The sequence below is a fragment of the Poromitra crassiceps genome, assembly GCF_964638095.1.
Source record: "Poromitra crassiceps genome assembly, chromosome: 8".
Classification (NCBI taxonomy): Eukaryota; Metazoa; Chordata; class Actinopteri; order Beryciformes; family Melamphaidae; genus Poromitra; species Poromitra crassiceps.
Window position 1 is genome coordinate 26,704,219 of NC_139629.1, and position 15,357 is coordinate 26,719,575.

Genomic DNA, 15,357 nt, shown 5'->3' on the forward strand with positions numbered 1-15,357 from the left:
CGGGGGAAACACAAACTCCCGTCCAATCCTGGCGTTCTCCTATGTCACGTGCATGGTCGGGTGTTGCACACAAAGATCATATATACGGAAGATGAACACTCCAACTTACTTCATTGACAGCAACATCCACATTTTTCTTCTCGCCAATTCTCAATGGCTTCCTTGTTTTCCCTCGGGAGTACAAAAAAAACGTTAACTGGCGATTTTTTACATTTGTTTTCTGCGCAGCCCCACCACACAACAGCTTTTAGCTATGTTTAATTCAAGGAAAATGACGCTGGTGTGTGGAAATGAACGGAGCTTTTCCCCCGTGATGGGCGTGGCCTATTTCATGCAGTGTCTCTATATGCTGCTATCATATGCTATCATATCATGCTATCATCAGCATAGCTTGACGATTCAGCTATCTTCAGAATCACATCACACGACAAATCCAGGATTCTTTTTGGTCCACGTGAAATGTTCTACGGCCTCTCGTGAATATATATAGGCTACAGTGATCAATCTCAAGAAATTATTTCCACCCCCTTTCAGTTACCAACTGCTAACACACAATACCTCTTCAGTGCTTCAACTGACTGAACGGCTGTACCTCACAGCATATTGAGAGTGACGGCAACGGCGTAGTTCATCTTGTTTATGCATGGGCGATATGGCCAATAGGTGAATCTCCCAAAAAGTTGGCCTATCCCTTTAAAGCCTTTAGTACTTACATCGACAGCAGTTTCCTCTTGGGTTGGAAAAACCCAAGATCTTCGAAACTGCTGTTTCAAAGATCAACATCACTTCCTGATACGTCCACCTCTTGCATCAGGTGTCCCGGCTCATGTGAGAAGGTCCTGGTATCACTCAGAAGGCATGAGACCACAGCAGGCTCCAAAGTCTGAGTGGTGTCTTGCGTGGAGGTCTGGGTGGTGGTCTGCTTGAGACTGAACACCCTCCGCAGGCTCAGCTGGGCCCGGAACGCCTTGCAGAAGATGAAGTAGATGAGCGGGTCCAGGCAGACGTTGAGAGCTGACATCATGACGGTCAGCTCCTTCAGGTAGAAGAAGGCCTGGTGCCACTCGCAGCGCCCTTTCAGGAAGGCGTAGGGAAGACGCACCAGGTGGTACGGGACGAAACAGACGCAGAAGACCACGACCAGCACCAGCATGTTCCTGCGGGTAGAGATGGGAATTTATACCAATGCCATTATCAATTCTAGCTTCTCGGTCCGATTATTTATCGATTCTCTTATCGATTCCCGATACATTTTTTGTGTGGGAAAAAAAGTAGGCCTCCACAGGTTTTCAGCGTCAACACAGCTGTTCCATGGCTGCCTAATAACATTTGAACATGTTAAAACAAATTACAATGCCCCTTTTTTATTGTATTTTCATGTTTTTAGCGGGGGGTTCCTATCTGGAGGAAAACCCAGGCGTGCACGGGGAGAACATGCAAAGTCCACACAGAAAGGCCCTTTTTGAAGACCACACCTGGGCCGTATAGGCACTGAGGACATGGGGATGGGGACACGCCCTCAGCGCCCACCTGGCGGGAATCTAACCCAGGACCTTCTTGCTGTGAGGTGACAGCGCTACCACTGCGCCACCGTGCCCCCATCGATATAACATGTTTCAACATATCGCTGGTGTTTCCACCCTTGAAATGATACAGACATTACGTAGCACTGTTCTCATCTTTCCTCGTGAAATGAAGCCATGTTTTGCTTTGGACCGTTTCTTCCTCTCCGCCATGATTGCTTGCAAGTTTCCAGCAGCGTCGATGCAGAGTTTGTAGTTTGTGATGCACATGCGCAACTGTCAGGAAAAACATGCCGGCATTGATGAAAGGCCTCAGAAGTTATGAATTATCTGGTTCTAAACAGTTCTGGTTCTCGATTCCCATCCCTACCTGCGGGACTTGGCGAGCTTCTTGGAGCCCGAGGACGATTCTCGTCCCGGCTGCTTCCGCTGCACCAGCTTCAGCCTGCGGGAGGTGCTAGAGTAGAAGAAGACCAGGGAGACGAGGACAGCGAAGAAGATGGCGGCGCAGCAGATGTGGATGATCTTGTAGAGCAGACTGAGCTGAGTGCTGTGCAGGTCGTCACAGTTCACCGTGCCAGCAGGGACAGACATCAGAGGTGGCTGGGTGACGAGCGACAGGATGACGTAGACACCCATAAGGGCCAGGAGGGTCACCCAGGTTACTGTGGAGATGATGTAGGCGGCCCGCACCCGCTGCAGGATGTGAGATCCTAAAGGATGGACAATCTTCAGATACCTGGAGAGAGGAGAGGAGAGGAGAGGAGAGGAGGGGAGGGGAGAGGAGGGGAGGAGAGGGGAGAGGAGAGGAGAGGAGGGGAGAGGAGAGGAGGGGAGAGGAGAGGAGAGGAGAGGAGGGGAGGGGAGAGGAGAGGAGAGGAGAGGAGAGGAGGGGAGGGGAGGGGAGAGGAGAGGAGAGGAGAGGAGAGGAGGGGAGAGGAGGGGAGGAGAGGGGAGAGGAGAGGAGAGGAGAGGAGAGGAGGGGAGGGGAGGGGAGAGGAGAGGAGAGGAGAGGAGGGGAGGGGAGAGGAGAGGAGAGGAGGGGAGAGGAGAGGAGAGGAGGGGAGGGGAGGGGAGAGGAGGGGGAGAGGAGAGGAGAGGAGAGGAGAGGAGGGGAGAGGAGGGGAGGGGAGAGGAGAGGAGAGGAGGGGAGGGGAGGGGGAGAGGAGAGGAGAGGAGAGGAGGGGAGAGGAGAGGAGGGGAGGAGAGGGGAGAGGAGAGGAGAGGAGAGGAGAGGAGGGGAGGAGAGGGGAGAGGAGAGGAGAGGAGGGGAGGGGAGAGGAGAGGAGAGGAGGGGAGGGGAGAGGAGAGGATGGGAGAGGAGAGGAGAGGAGAGGAGGGGAGGGGAGGGGGAGAGGAGAGGAGAGGAGAGGAGGGGAGAGGAGAGGAGAGGAGAGGAGAGGAGAGGAGAGGAGAGGAGAGGAGGGGAGAGGAGAGGAGAGGAGAGGAGAGGAGAGGAGAGGAGAGGAGGGGAGAGGAGAGGAGGGGAGAGGAGAGGAGAAGAGGGGAGGGGAGAGGAGAGGAGAGGAGAGGAGAGGAGAGGAGAGGAGAGGAGAGGAGAGGAGAGGAGAGGAGAGGAGAGGAGAGGAGAAAAGTGAAGTGGAGAAGCAGGCAGACATTACATTTGTCAGCAGATAACTTCAATGGTTTTATCAATAGTCCGTTGTCATTTCTGGGCTTCAGATTCTATTCTGATACAAGGTGAACATGAATGGGATGTTTTGTTTCCATTAGCAAATTGTTCTGTTCTTATAATGGTTGAAATGATAAGCAGATACTTGATAGCAGAATGAAAGCAGATGATTCCGGGCCAAACATGGTTGTGTTTAGGCACTTGAGTGTGAGTTAAAGGGGCAGCTCACCCTAAAATCCAAAATACATATTTTTCCTCTCACCGGTAGTGCTATTTATCCATCTATATTGTTTTGGGATAGTTGCCTGAGTTTTGGAGATATTGGCCGACGGCCGCAGAGATGTCTTGTAGTGCTCGCAGCACCAAAAACATACATTTGAAAAACTCAACTGCAATGTGTCTTTTCAGAAATCATGACCCGGTTACTCAAGATAATGCACAGACTTTGTTGTGAGCAGTTTCATGTTGGAACTACAGTATTTTCTTTTGCAGTCTCATGTAGGAACTAGCTAGCAGCTAGTGGATGTAGTTCGGTCAAAAGAAAATAGTTCCTCCATGAAACTGCTCATAACAAGGTCTGTGGATTATCTTGAGTAACGGGGTCATGATTTCTGGAAAGAGACATTGTTGTTGAGTTGATCAAATGTATTTCTTTGGCACTTTGAGCACCACAAGCCGAGTGCCATCCAGTTCCATTGTTTTGGAGAGAAGGCAGAAACGCTGCGGTATGGTTAGATATTTTTTTCTTCATTTATTTCTTTGCAGCTTCAAATTTCCCAAATCTGCAGCTGCTGCTGTATAGCAGAATGTGAAAGAATCATGACGATGAATGTTATGTAGAGTAGGCCTGTGTGTAAAATCTGTCTATAGTAGAGTGGTCATAGTAGTAGGTGGCTGCGTCATTTTGACTGTAAGTCAACATGATTTTGACTGACTGTAAGACAGTCAAAATCTGAGAACCCTGGAGCTAAGAAGGAGAAGATGTCTTCTTCATAATGGAGGCGTAAACACATTCAAGTATTCAAAATATACAGTGACAAAATGAGGAAGTCCATTCAACTGTTCACCATGTCTGTCATGCCTGACAGATAAGATCCTGTTAGGCCAAGTTCAGACTAGGAGGCCAAATCCGATTTGTGAACTTTAATGACCTATTAATGATTCTATCCAGATTGGTTTTATGAGTCTGGACGCTCCAAGTCTGATTTGTGTCACTTGTCCCAAACCACATATGGAGGTCTGGACACACAGATCCGACTTGAACACTTGCACAAATCAGATTTGTGGCAGTGCGGACACACTCCCAAATCAGATTTGGGAAACCAATCAAGATAATGATGATTAATGACTTTAGCAGCAAATCGGATTTGCCTGTAATGTGAACATGGCCTTAGATCACACAATTCCAAACACATGGGTTTTGTTTTTACAAACTCAGAACCAAGTAGTGGTAGGCTACCGTATAAACTGCCGTGTATTGAGCATCTTGCAGTGTCTTGTTATGTGTGCGCTTTCTGATTCTGAAGGAAATGTCATGTTCAGCCCTGCAGATATTATGAACCACACTTTTGTTAAACCCACATTGAATTTGTATATCCTATGTGTGAGAAACAGACACGTAAAGAGGAAGTGGAGACCACTGACTGGCTCTGAAACCCGACGTTTCTTTAAACAGTTGAACTACACTCACAACTACCATTCTTTCCCCTAATCCAAGTTGTTTAGCTAAACGTAAGCATTAACCAACATTTGGGACATAATTCAGTTTGTGGTGGAGAGACGTTATTTTGCCATAATAGTTTGGCTTCTGTCCTTTTTTTCCACATCAATGGAAACATGCATATACTGCATACTGTGTTCAGACCAAACGCGAGGTGAATCTTTCGAAGGGTGCGATTACATACAAAGTCAATACAAAGACGCAAACAGATGCAGTTTCAGAGCAGCTCTCCAAAAAAAAAAAAAAAAATCCAATCTAATGAAAGTGTGGACAAACTGTATGATCAGCACAACACACGCTTCTCCTTTAGAAAACATCACCGTAAGAATCTCACATCCTTATCGACAACAGATCCTCTCAATGGTTTTGTGCGGCAGCTCAGCTGTTAGCCTACTTGAAAGACTGACTGGCCCACGAAACCACAGCTTAATTCAGCTCGTCTGGTATCCTATAGAATAGATCTATAAGTACATTTTGTTTCCGTTTTGTCTTCTGTAATCATCCTAGCCTGGTTATCCAGCTGGTCACGTGAACTCACACTTTTCATTTCAAAATCATCCAGGTTGTCATAGTTTCACTCCTTCATATGGTAGCAAAGAAGAAGAAAATTGTGATTGCTGAACTTACGCATGAGTGTATCCTGCTGACATTACACAGCAGGTTCCGCTGGATGTTGAATGGAGGTGTGCGAGGATTTTGACTGACTAGTCAACTTATGCAGCCACCAAATTGGGTGTACGTTTTCAGCCAATCAAACTCAGTATAATTGGTCAACTTCTTGCGATTAACTGGAATTGTGATGCCACTGTAAAAGTTGTCTGATTCAGGCATATTCTCCTCATCAAACCAAATGAACTAAAGGGATAAACGCTTCAGAGTTTGAGTCAGAAGTCTTAGTACCCTCAGAAAGTTAACATTTCAATGAGGGCTGACTGGGCTGAAAACGATCTCCTAGTCTGGTGGCCGCGCGTCATGTTGACTGTAAGTCAATGAGGAAGTCCATACTGTTGTTCACCATGTCTGTCATGCCTGGCAGATAAGATCCTGTTAGATCACTTCCAAACACATGGGTTTTTGTCAGTGGTGGAAGAAGTACTGAAAGTTTGTACTCAAGTAGAAGTACTGTTACCTTACTGAAATATTACTCAATTACAAGTAAAAGTACTGGTGTTAAAAATATACTTAAGTAAAAGTAAAAAGTACTCTCCTAAAAAACTACTCAGAGTATTAGTTACTTTTTTAACCATCGATTTTTAATAGCAGGCTGTCACAGGCATTCACTTGAAACGGGAGATCCATGTAGAAAATACATTATACACTTTCAACAAAGCATATTTCTCTAATAAATGATATGAATGAAAGATTAATCGCTTCTTAGTATCAACAGGGAGCAAAACCCTAAATAACTGAAAACTGGTGGGTGGGAGGGGTCTGTCAGTCACACCTGCTTTGCTCTTCCCCCAGATGTTATTCATTTTTAATAATACTGGTAAGCATTTGACTCTTAAAGAGGACAGGAAACATTTGATCATATGAATCTAGTTAATTTGCATGTCACCTCAGAGAAGACATGCAGGACACTGCTTTCAAGTCTGAAATGTACCTAGATTTGCTAGAAGGATGAACATTTCACCTTTTTTTTACAGAACTGTTTTTTTATTGCTTAACTGTGAGTCTGTGACTGTTTTATTTCTGAACAGAAGGATTAGCCTCACCTCCAATAAACAAAAACTGCTGATGCTGTTGCTGTGCATTTATTTGAAAAAGAATAGGGCCCACATGACATGGAAGTAAAATAATAATAGCAGCACAGACATCAGCACTCAGCAACACTTTTTCCAACAATAAAGAAAATAAATGTTATTCACATACCGAGTAACTGTTATCCTTACACCACTATGATTTGTTTCCAGACTTTTCAAGATGTGCTCTGTACTGATACTGAACCAGTGGAAACAACTATTATGAAATGAATGGTTGTATTTTAATTTAAATATTTGCTTTGATTGAAACAAAAATCTTGTCATTAGTATTTTCTTTATAGCCTATAGCAAGCTGTTAGGAGTTAAACAGGTCATAATTCCCTCTCTCAATTTTATATTGCTGTGAAAACACATGTATTGCGCACTGCAAACTATTTGGGCTTATTTTTATTGTTTTTTTTACGGAATACACATTGAATATCCACACTGGTTAGACTAGCCTCTATACCTAATATATACAATCAATGCTCTCTACCCACGGTCACCTATTAGGCTACATTGCCGCCTGCCCTCCTAATATGGTCGGACAACGGTACATGTCATGACGTGTCACAGAGCAGGACGCATGGCACAAGGAACTTTCATCACTGCCTGAGACCGCATATTTTGGGATTATTTTATCAAGTGGATTATGTCAATGAACGGGACTTGCGTGGCGTCCGTGGACAATGTATACGTTGGGTGGCATTTGGCTTCAGGTTTGTCTTTCACTTTGGTGAAGGGTTCAGCATCATGTCGCTTCCTCCTGAGTCCTGTGTCAACTGGTCTGTCACGCAAGTTCGCAACCAAATTAATGATCAAATGAGCAGTGAACAGGGGGCGTGTCGCGTCACGCGTGATGCACGTGATTCAATCCTTAATCGAATTAAAAGTGTTATTTAGACAGTCACTCACGTCTGCACGCAGTGCACGGCACCGCAGCACACAGGCTTGAGTCAGTGACAGAGACAGGGCGCTTGACAGAAAATTCAGCGGACAGATCAGAGGGGAAAGACTGGCGGGGGAGAATTAATGGACCAAACGGCCGCTACTCGATAACAGTATCGATAAGGTCGGACCTTATTGATTTTCGGGTTTCGGGTCGAGTCCCATCCCTACCTACGAGCGGCTTGAAATCCCCCTCTCTGGCGTGGTCATGTCACCTATATCCAAGCCGGAAAACAACATCTAACCTGTGGGCGTCTCCCCCCCCCCCCCCCCCATTTCATGGTTTTCATTGCCCCGTTTGCATCACTTGATAGAGTTTATTGGCTGCGTAAAATGCAGATCAAAGGTTTGGATGTTTGGATTTAATTAATTCAAATTGTACTCAGTACTCAGTATGATTTAAAAAGTAACGACGTAGATTACATGGTGCAATTCATACTTAAGTAAGAGTAAAATTACAGACTTGAAAAAATAACTTTTAAAAGTACAAGTACCCAAAAAAAGTACTTAATTACAGTAACGTGAGTAGTTGTAATTCGTTCCTTCCACCCCTGGTTTTTGTTTACAAACTCAGAACAAAAAAACAGAAAAAATGTCTGAACTCTTCAGTTCTTTGTTCAGCAGGGACGGGCACAGATAGACCCCGGGTGGTGCCCAACCATGCCCAGTTAGGAGACAGGAAGAGTATACCATTCCATACCATTGGCACAGCGTGTAATGCTTCATCTTGGTATAAAGCGTCTTTGGTTACAGGACAGTCTGACCCTACCTGTTAGCGGCGATGTATCCCATGAACAGGATGCTGGTGTACATGTTGAGGTAGAAGGCTGCGGAGCCAAAGTGGCAGTAGACAGACAGGACCAGGGCGGAGCTGCTGGCGTAGTGGGCGATGCGAAGGGGGAGACAGAGGCTGAGCAGGAAGTCGGCGGCCGCCAGGTTCTTCAGGTAGACCGTCACGCTGCTGGACGCGTGCCTCCAGTGGCGGCAGAAGTAAACCTTCAGGGTGAAGCCGTTTAGGACCAGACCCACCTGGAGAGGCAGCAAGGCAAACCTTACAGTCAGTCGCCTTTATTCACCAAGTTCAAGTCTTTATCATCCCACCAGGAGAAACATAAGTGATTATAAATACATCACTAATATTATCACACCATAATAATAATAATAATAATAATAATAATAACATCACATAAAACACTAAAACACGACCAGATGGATAGAACTGACTTGAAAAGGTTTCCCATTCTTGACTTCTGATCATGTGTTTGTGTAAATGACTTAGATTGAAAGTGATGAGATTTGTTCTAGCAGACGACTGAATTTAAATGTGAATTTATATGGAATGACTGAATTTATTGAAGCTGAAACGGATTATAGAAATCAAACTTGTGATGCTCTTACCAAGTTTCTATCCTATTAAAACCATATCGCATTGGAAAGTCCTAGAGATGTAGTTTTCTACTACAAGATATTAAATTGATGCTCGACTTGATCTGTTCTGACTTGACTTGCTGGTCTACATTTAGACTTGAGACTTCACATGGACGTGAATCTACATTTAGACTTGGGACTTGACTTGAGACTTGTGCGTCAAGACCATTCCTCAAGACTGGAGATTGACTTGGGACAGGAGCAAAGTTGACTTGGTCACAGCTCTGGCAGAACATCATGAACCTTCATCCTCCTCTTCAGAACAGACTCTTCATCACCTTCTTCTTCAAATGCAAGCAGGCACATCACACGTTTCTTCTGCTCCATTTTGATTTGATAGCTTTATCTGCTTTTTTCAATAGCTGACGCTGATTAGGCAAGATTAGACAAGTCAAACGTTCATAGCTGAGCTTTGAGTTTAAGGAGTAGAATATAGGCTACTTCTGTCTGATCTCAGACTGAAGTGAGTCTGATGTGGAGGTGTGTGGAGGCACTGAAGAACACACCAGAAACATCAGGCTGCAGACCACGATGAAGAAGGGGTGAACCGAGGTGTCGACCGGACTGCAGGAAGACGAACCGCCCGAGTGGTTGACGCCTGATGACTGGTTGAAGGACGAGGCCACGCCCTCTCCCACCAGACTGCTCATCGTGTTCCTGGGTAATCTGACAGAGGTGAAGCAAGATCAAGTTAAACACCTTCAGGTCTTCAAAGTCTGGACTGTAGCCTGAACAAGGCCAGATTAAAGTAGCAATGGGCCCCAGTGCTACGACTTTTTCAATGGCGCGCACCAGTGTTGGGCAAGTTACTTTCAAAATGTAATATATTACATATTACTAGTTACTTTCATTTGAAAGTAATACGTTACTTTCCAATATTACTGTCTGTGTAGAGTAACTCGTTACTTATTACACTACTTTTGCATTACTTTCACCAAAACAACAGTAGCAGCAGAATGACATCGCCGCCCTGGGACCATCCCTAAAAATAATTTCAACCGCCTTGAAACCGCCAGTGTAAACAATCCAAGATTCTAAATGTTATTATTTTCCTTTGTTATTGTCATCTATAGTGGCTATTTGCATAAAAACACAGTTTGATTAGGAAATGATTGTATCTTTTTTTAAATATGTGCTTGGATTTAATAAAATGTAACTCAACTTGTAACTTGATTACTTGACAAAGTAACTGGTATAATATTACTGAAATCCTATAAGTAATAAGTTATATTACTGAGTTACTGCTAAAAGTAATATATTACATGCAATATGTTACTTTTGTAATGAGTTACTCCCAACACTGGCGCGCACACACACACACACACACACACACACACACACACACACATACACACACACACACACACACACACAAAGGTAAAAAAAATAAAAATAAAATTGCACTTCCAGTTTCCACTTCAGAGCAGAGATAATAAACAGGAGGATGATGTCCCACTCCGCTCTGAATCCAGACAACACAAACGGACAAAGGGGCCCACAAAAACATTCAAACGAGGCAGGATTTAGATTGAAGTGGGACATCTGTCCTCCTGAATGTTATCTCTGACTGTTCCGAATTGAAAGAAGTCACACTTCACTCCAGAGACCACAACCAGACGGGGCCCACAAACACATACAAACGAGGCATTTCCCCCCCCTCATCCACCCCCCCCCCCCCCCCCCCCCCGAGCCTCGGGACCCTTCACGTCCTGGGCCCCGCGGGGCTTAGACCCTGCAAGCCCATGCCTTAAACCAGGGCTGAGCCTGAATAGACAGTAGCGTACATTACAATGCACTTCCTTGATAAAGACACATTTCAATTAAATTCAGTTCAGTTAAAGTGCCTTTCTTTTTTCACTCTGAAAACCAAGTACAATATTGACAATGAAGTAGTCAGTTAATTGAACTCTGAAAGTGTTAAAATCAACACTAATTGTATATATATATATATATATATATATATATATATATATATATATATATATATATATATAGATATATTGTGTATGAGTCCAGTCAATTCTTAGTAACTTGAACATTTGAAAAATGTATAATCAGGTTTTGCAGAATTCTAAGGTTAGAGACGGTAGATGAAGCTACGGTACAAATAAATAAAGTGATCATTATCATCATATTATTATCAGACGGAAACCATAATGTGATCATCACCTCAACTCACCTGTCTGTCCGTCCGCAGAAAGCTGCTCTTTACTGTATGCTCTGCAACTTCCTTCTATATGATCTCCAGATAAGGAAGAACTTCAGAGGTGTTTGTGTGTGTGTGTGCGTGTGTGTGTGTGTGTGTGCGTGTGTGTGTGTGCGTGCGTGCGTGCGTGCGTGCGTGTGTGTGTGTGAGAGAGAGAGAGAGAGAGCTGCAGGAACAGTTAGGCCTATGTGGTTGTGATCTGGTCACAGTGGTGATAATTTGCAAGTCAAAGCAGAAAAAAACTTGCTGCAACATGTTATTTTTCTGATGCGTCATGGCATCAGGGTTGTTTTCAGTGGATATAGACCGTTTCAACTTGACAGCATGAACATTCTAATCTAAATTGACCTCCAGCTTACTTCCTGTTGCAGTGCTTGCTAATACAATCGCTGACAGGAAATAGTGTAAACTAGAGTCCAAATTGTTGCAGGAATCATTCCGGTATAATAAATGTAACTTTTGTCAATGTCCACTGTGGTGCACAACAGGACTTGCTACCTTACTTTTTTTTTAACCTGATTTTAGAGACACACACCATTGATAAAACAGGACATGTGACAAAAAGGTTTGGGCACCACTGACCTCATCTAGATGCTTCTGAAGCTCCACAATGTGCAGCAGAAGGCTACAGCTGCCATTCTGTCTCCATAATGTGGGATGTCCTTTGATAGATGTTCTTCAGACATATACTGACCAATCAATCTGCAAAATAAAGTAACATGTTAAAAGGATCATAATGTAAACTGTGATGGGTGACAAATGTGGTAAAATATTGTTTGCCAATTTACAAATGTTTTACCTAATTGAGAAACCAAAACCTTTTGCTTTCTATTCAAGAAAGTTACAGGGTAAGCCAAATGAATGAAAAAAGATATGCACTGGTTCTGTGTGTGTGTGTGTGTGTGTGTGTGTGTGTGTGTGTGTGTGTGTGTGTGTGTGCTTCAAACAGAATTTATTATTTACGCCAGCCACAGACGTCAACATCTAAATTGCTTTTGGAAATCTAATTGCTTTTGTTTCATAAGACAATACCTCTCAAGGCAGCACAGCAGTTTATGCATGCCATGATATTTTCTCATTTGTCTTATTGTATAACCAAACTACAATTCACACCCATTAGGTCAGTCTATAAACAGGCACTGAAAGTAATGCATAAGAAATCAGCCAGATGGCACCATTGCCAAATTCGACAGAAATAATGAACTACTAACTACTACTAAGTTTTTGACAGATTTGTTCACTTTTCATTTATAAAACTTATTTTTAAATGTGTCAACAACCTTGCCCCAGAAATACTCTGTCAATTGGTAAACAGGGATTGGGATTGGGATCAGAACCAGAGGTGCAACAAGTGGAAACTGTAGAGCCGCAAAACGCATCATCAAAACATAATTTGGTCAATCATCTTTCTCAGTAAGAGGTACACAGCTGTGGAATGCATTACCATCTGAAATAAAAACAACTGACAGAGTTGAAGGTTTTTGAAACTGCAGGCTTGTATAGCCTACATAGTTTCTCTTTTGTCGCTCTCTAATGTAACCTTCACTCATTGTTGTCTCAAATACTGTCTGTAATGGTTGTTTGTTTAATGCTTGTTTTATTGTGCATTTTATGCTGTATAGTTTATTTTTTAATGTAGGCTATTAGTGTTTTGGTATAGGACTGTACATGTACAGTATGTATGTATTTTTTTAAAGCCTAACCAGGGACGAAGGCTGCAAATTAGCTATGGCTAGAAGCCCTATATAAGTACACTGCATCGGTTGCACTTTATTTAAATGTAGCAATGCTTGTAGTATAAGTAAGTATATAAGTACTGTCAAATAAATGAATAAAAAAATAAAAATAAAACATAAATAATGAAAGCTAATAATTGAATCTCTCCACCTTGGGAGGATTGTTAGTGTGACCTTGTTACCAAGTCATTGCCTCTTATTTAGACGTGTCTGTGAAGTCCACAAGGTTTTCTAGGTTTAACTTCCAGTTCCTCTTATTTATTTTTCCACAAGGTTTGCTAGGTTTATTGTCCTCTCGAGTTCCTCTTGTATCACATGATTAATACACGGCTCAGCATAGCATTCAGCTGCAACACTTACTTGTAGTGGATTGTGCTTGCCATGTGCATCAGAGAGAAGGTTGATTGTGAATTCCCATACATATGAGATATATAGTAGATTCTATTGTGATTTTTATTTTATTTTCAATCAGAAAATCATCACCAAGCATATACATGTCAATCCTGTAACTTCATTCAAACCAAAAGAAGGAACAGTTTCTGGAGGCTTACATTTGTTTGTTTATTTATTTATTTATTTATTTATTTATTTATTTATTTATTTATTTATTTATTTATCTATTTATTACCGCAGCTCTCCTGTCAGACATCACCGAGGGCTAGCATGGAATGGATGGAAAAGGAGCGCCCTCTCTCTGACCCGGTGTTACAGTGAAACGCGTCCGCCGCCGAGTTTCCGCCGATGCCCATGTGTGTAGAGGTTCCTAGCTATCTAGCCCTCGCTCTAATCTCGCTGTGCTGTGCTGTGCTGGAGTCCCGATGAAGGTGAGCGGGGCGCGGTACGGCTCTGTGTTTACCTGAGGCACCTGTCTCACTGCCCGCTGTTGTGAACACACACAATACCGCCAGCCGCCGGCCCAGAGAGGACAAAAACCACTGCTACAAGGTCAGTAACAGCGGCTAACAGCTAGCTGCATGTGGCTAACGGAGCCCATCTCTTCCCCAGCGGTATCGTTAACATTACCTGTCTGTCACGTCCTGGACCAGTGGACACTGTCCCGACTAGTATATGGATGAATGCTGAACACGAGGTATGTGGCGAAAGCCCCGACCAGCATTGGCATTCGTTGCTCGGGGGAGAAGTGTGGCTCCTTCTGCCCGCACTGTCAGCATTGAATGAAACGTGTGTCTGTCTTTGACTGTAGCATTGGCTGATTATGTGAATATGTGTTTGACTGTATAGCAATGGCTTTAAAGGAGCAGTTCAACTTCACCCAAAAATGAAAATTCTGTCATCAGCTACTCACCCTCGTGCCTTACAGTACGTGCCGAAATAGACTGGGTTCCCACTCTCCCAGATTGCCCTTGTGCCAGTTGGAGACAGTGAAGTTTTCTCCATGTACACACAACTTCATAGGAAACCAGTCACCACTGACTTCAGTTGTACTGTAGGCTACTGAAGTCAGTGGTGTGGACACACTTAACTCGTCTCCAACTGGCATGGGGGTGAGTAGACGATGACAGAATTTTCATTTTTGCGTAAACTGTTCCTTTAATGTTTGTTTCACAGACATACAGACAGACAGACAGACAGACAGATAGATAGATAGATACATGCTAATCTTTATTGTCTTGCAGGAAATGTGTTTTCACAGCCAGTAGGCTAACGTTACATGCACAGAAACATAACCACACCATACAGATCAGTGGTCGCGTTAATCAAATATATTCTGTCTTTTACACACACGAAACAATGACAGAAAAATCTGAAGGCTGTCTCTTATTTTAACAGCACATGTAATACTAGATTATGATGACAGAATCTTTACAACCCTGTCTGTGAAAATGACAGATGAGAAAGTACAGAGGTACATAAACATAGAACATTCCTCCCCTGCCTGTATCCCATCAAATATATATCACACACAGGTCAGATACATCTGGCTCTATACAAGGTCCGCGAGGCAGTTTAATAATAGTTACGGGAGAAAGGACATGCCAAAGGACGCCAAAGTGTGTTGTTCTCCATTTCAGAGTCGTGTATCTACGCCCGCCTGACCTGACGGCAGTAGTGTGAAGTATGGATTGAGGAGTTGATGTCGTTCACTATTGACTGTCGCATAATATTGCCTTTAAAATGGTAAATGGTAAATGGCCTGCATTTATATAGCGCTTTTATCCAAAGTGCTTTACAGTCAGTAGGTACATTCACCCATTCACACACTGATGGCGGCAGGTTACCACGCAGGGTGCTGGCACACCAACAGGAGCAATTTGGGGTTCAGTGTCTTGCCCAAGGACACTTCGACATGCAGACTGGAGGAGCCGGGAATCAAACCACCGACCTCTTTTATTTAAAGCGATTAGTGGACGACGCTACGACCACTCAAAAAGCACTCTGGAAGTGGTCTGGACTGAAGAG

The 15,357-nt window shown here is 43.6% G+C and overlaps 1 protein-coding gene across 1 annotated transcript; it reads right to left on the reverse strand.

Annotated features, from left to right (window-relative positions):
• Positions 1-769: 769 nt before the first annotated feature.
• Positions 770-9,644, reverse strand: LOC310780606 (P2Y purinoceptor 14-like; the record flags this gene model as incomplete). Its single annotated transcript, XM_083641142.1, has 4 exons — positions 770-1,157; positions 1,894-2,262; positions 8,336-8,595; positions 9,501-9,644. The coding sequence occupies 4 exons, from the start codon at positions 9,642-9,644 to the stop codon at positions 770-772; spliced, it is 1,161 nt and encodes a 386-aa protein (XP_083497268.1).
• Positions 9,645-15,357: the final 5,713 nt, after the last annotated feature.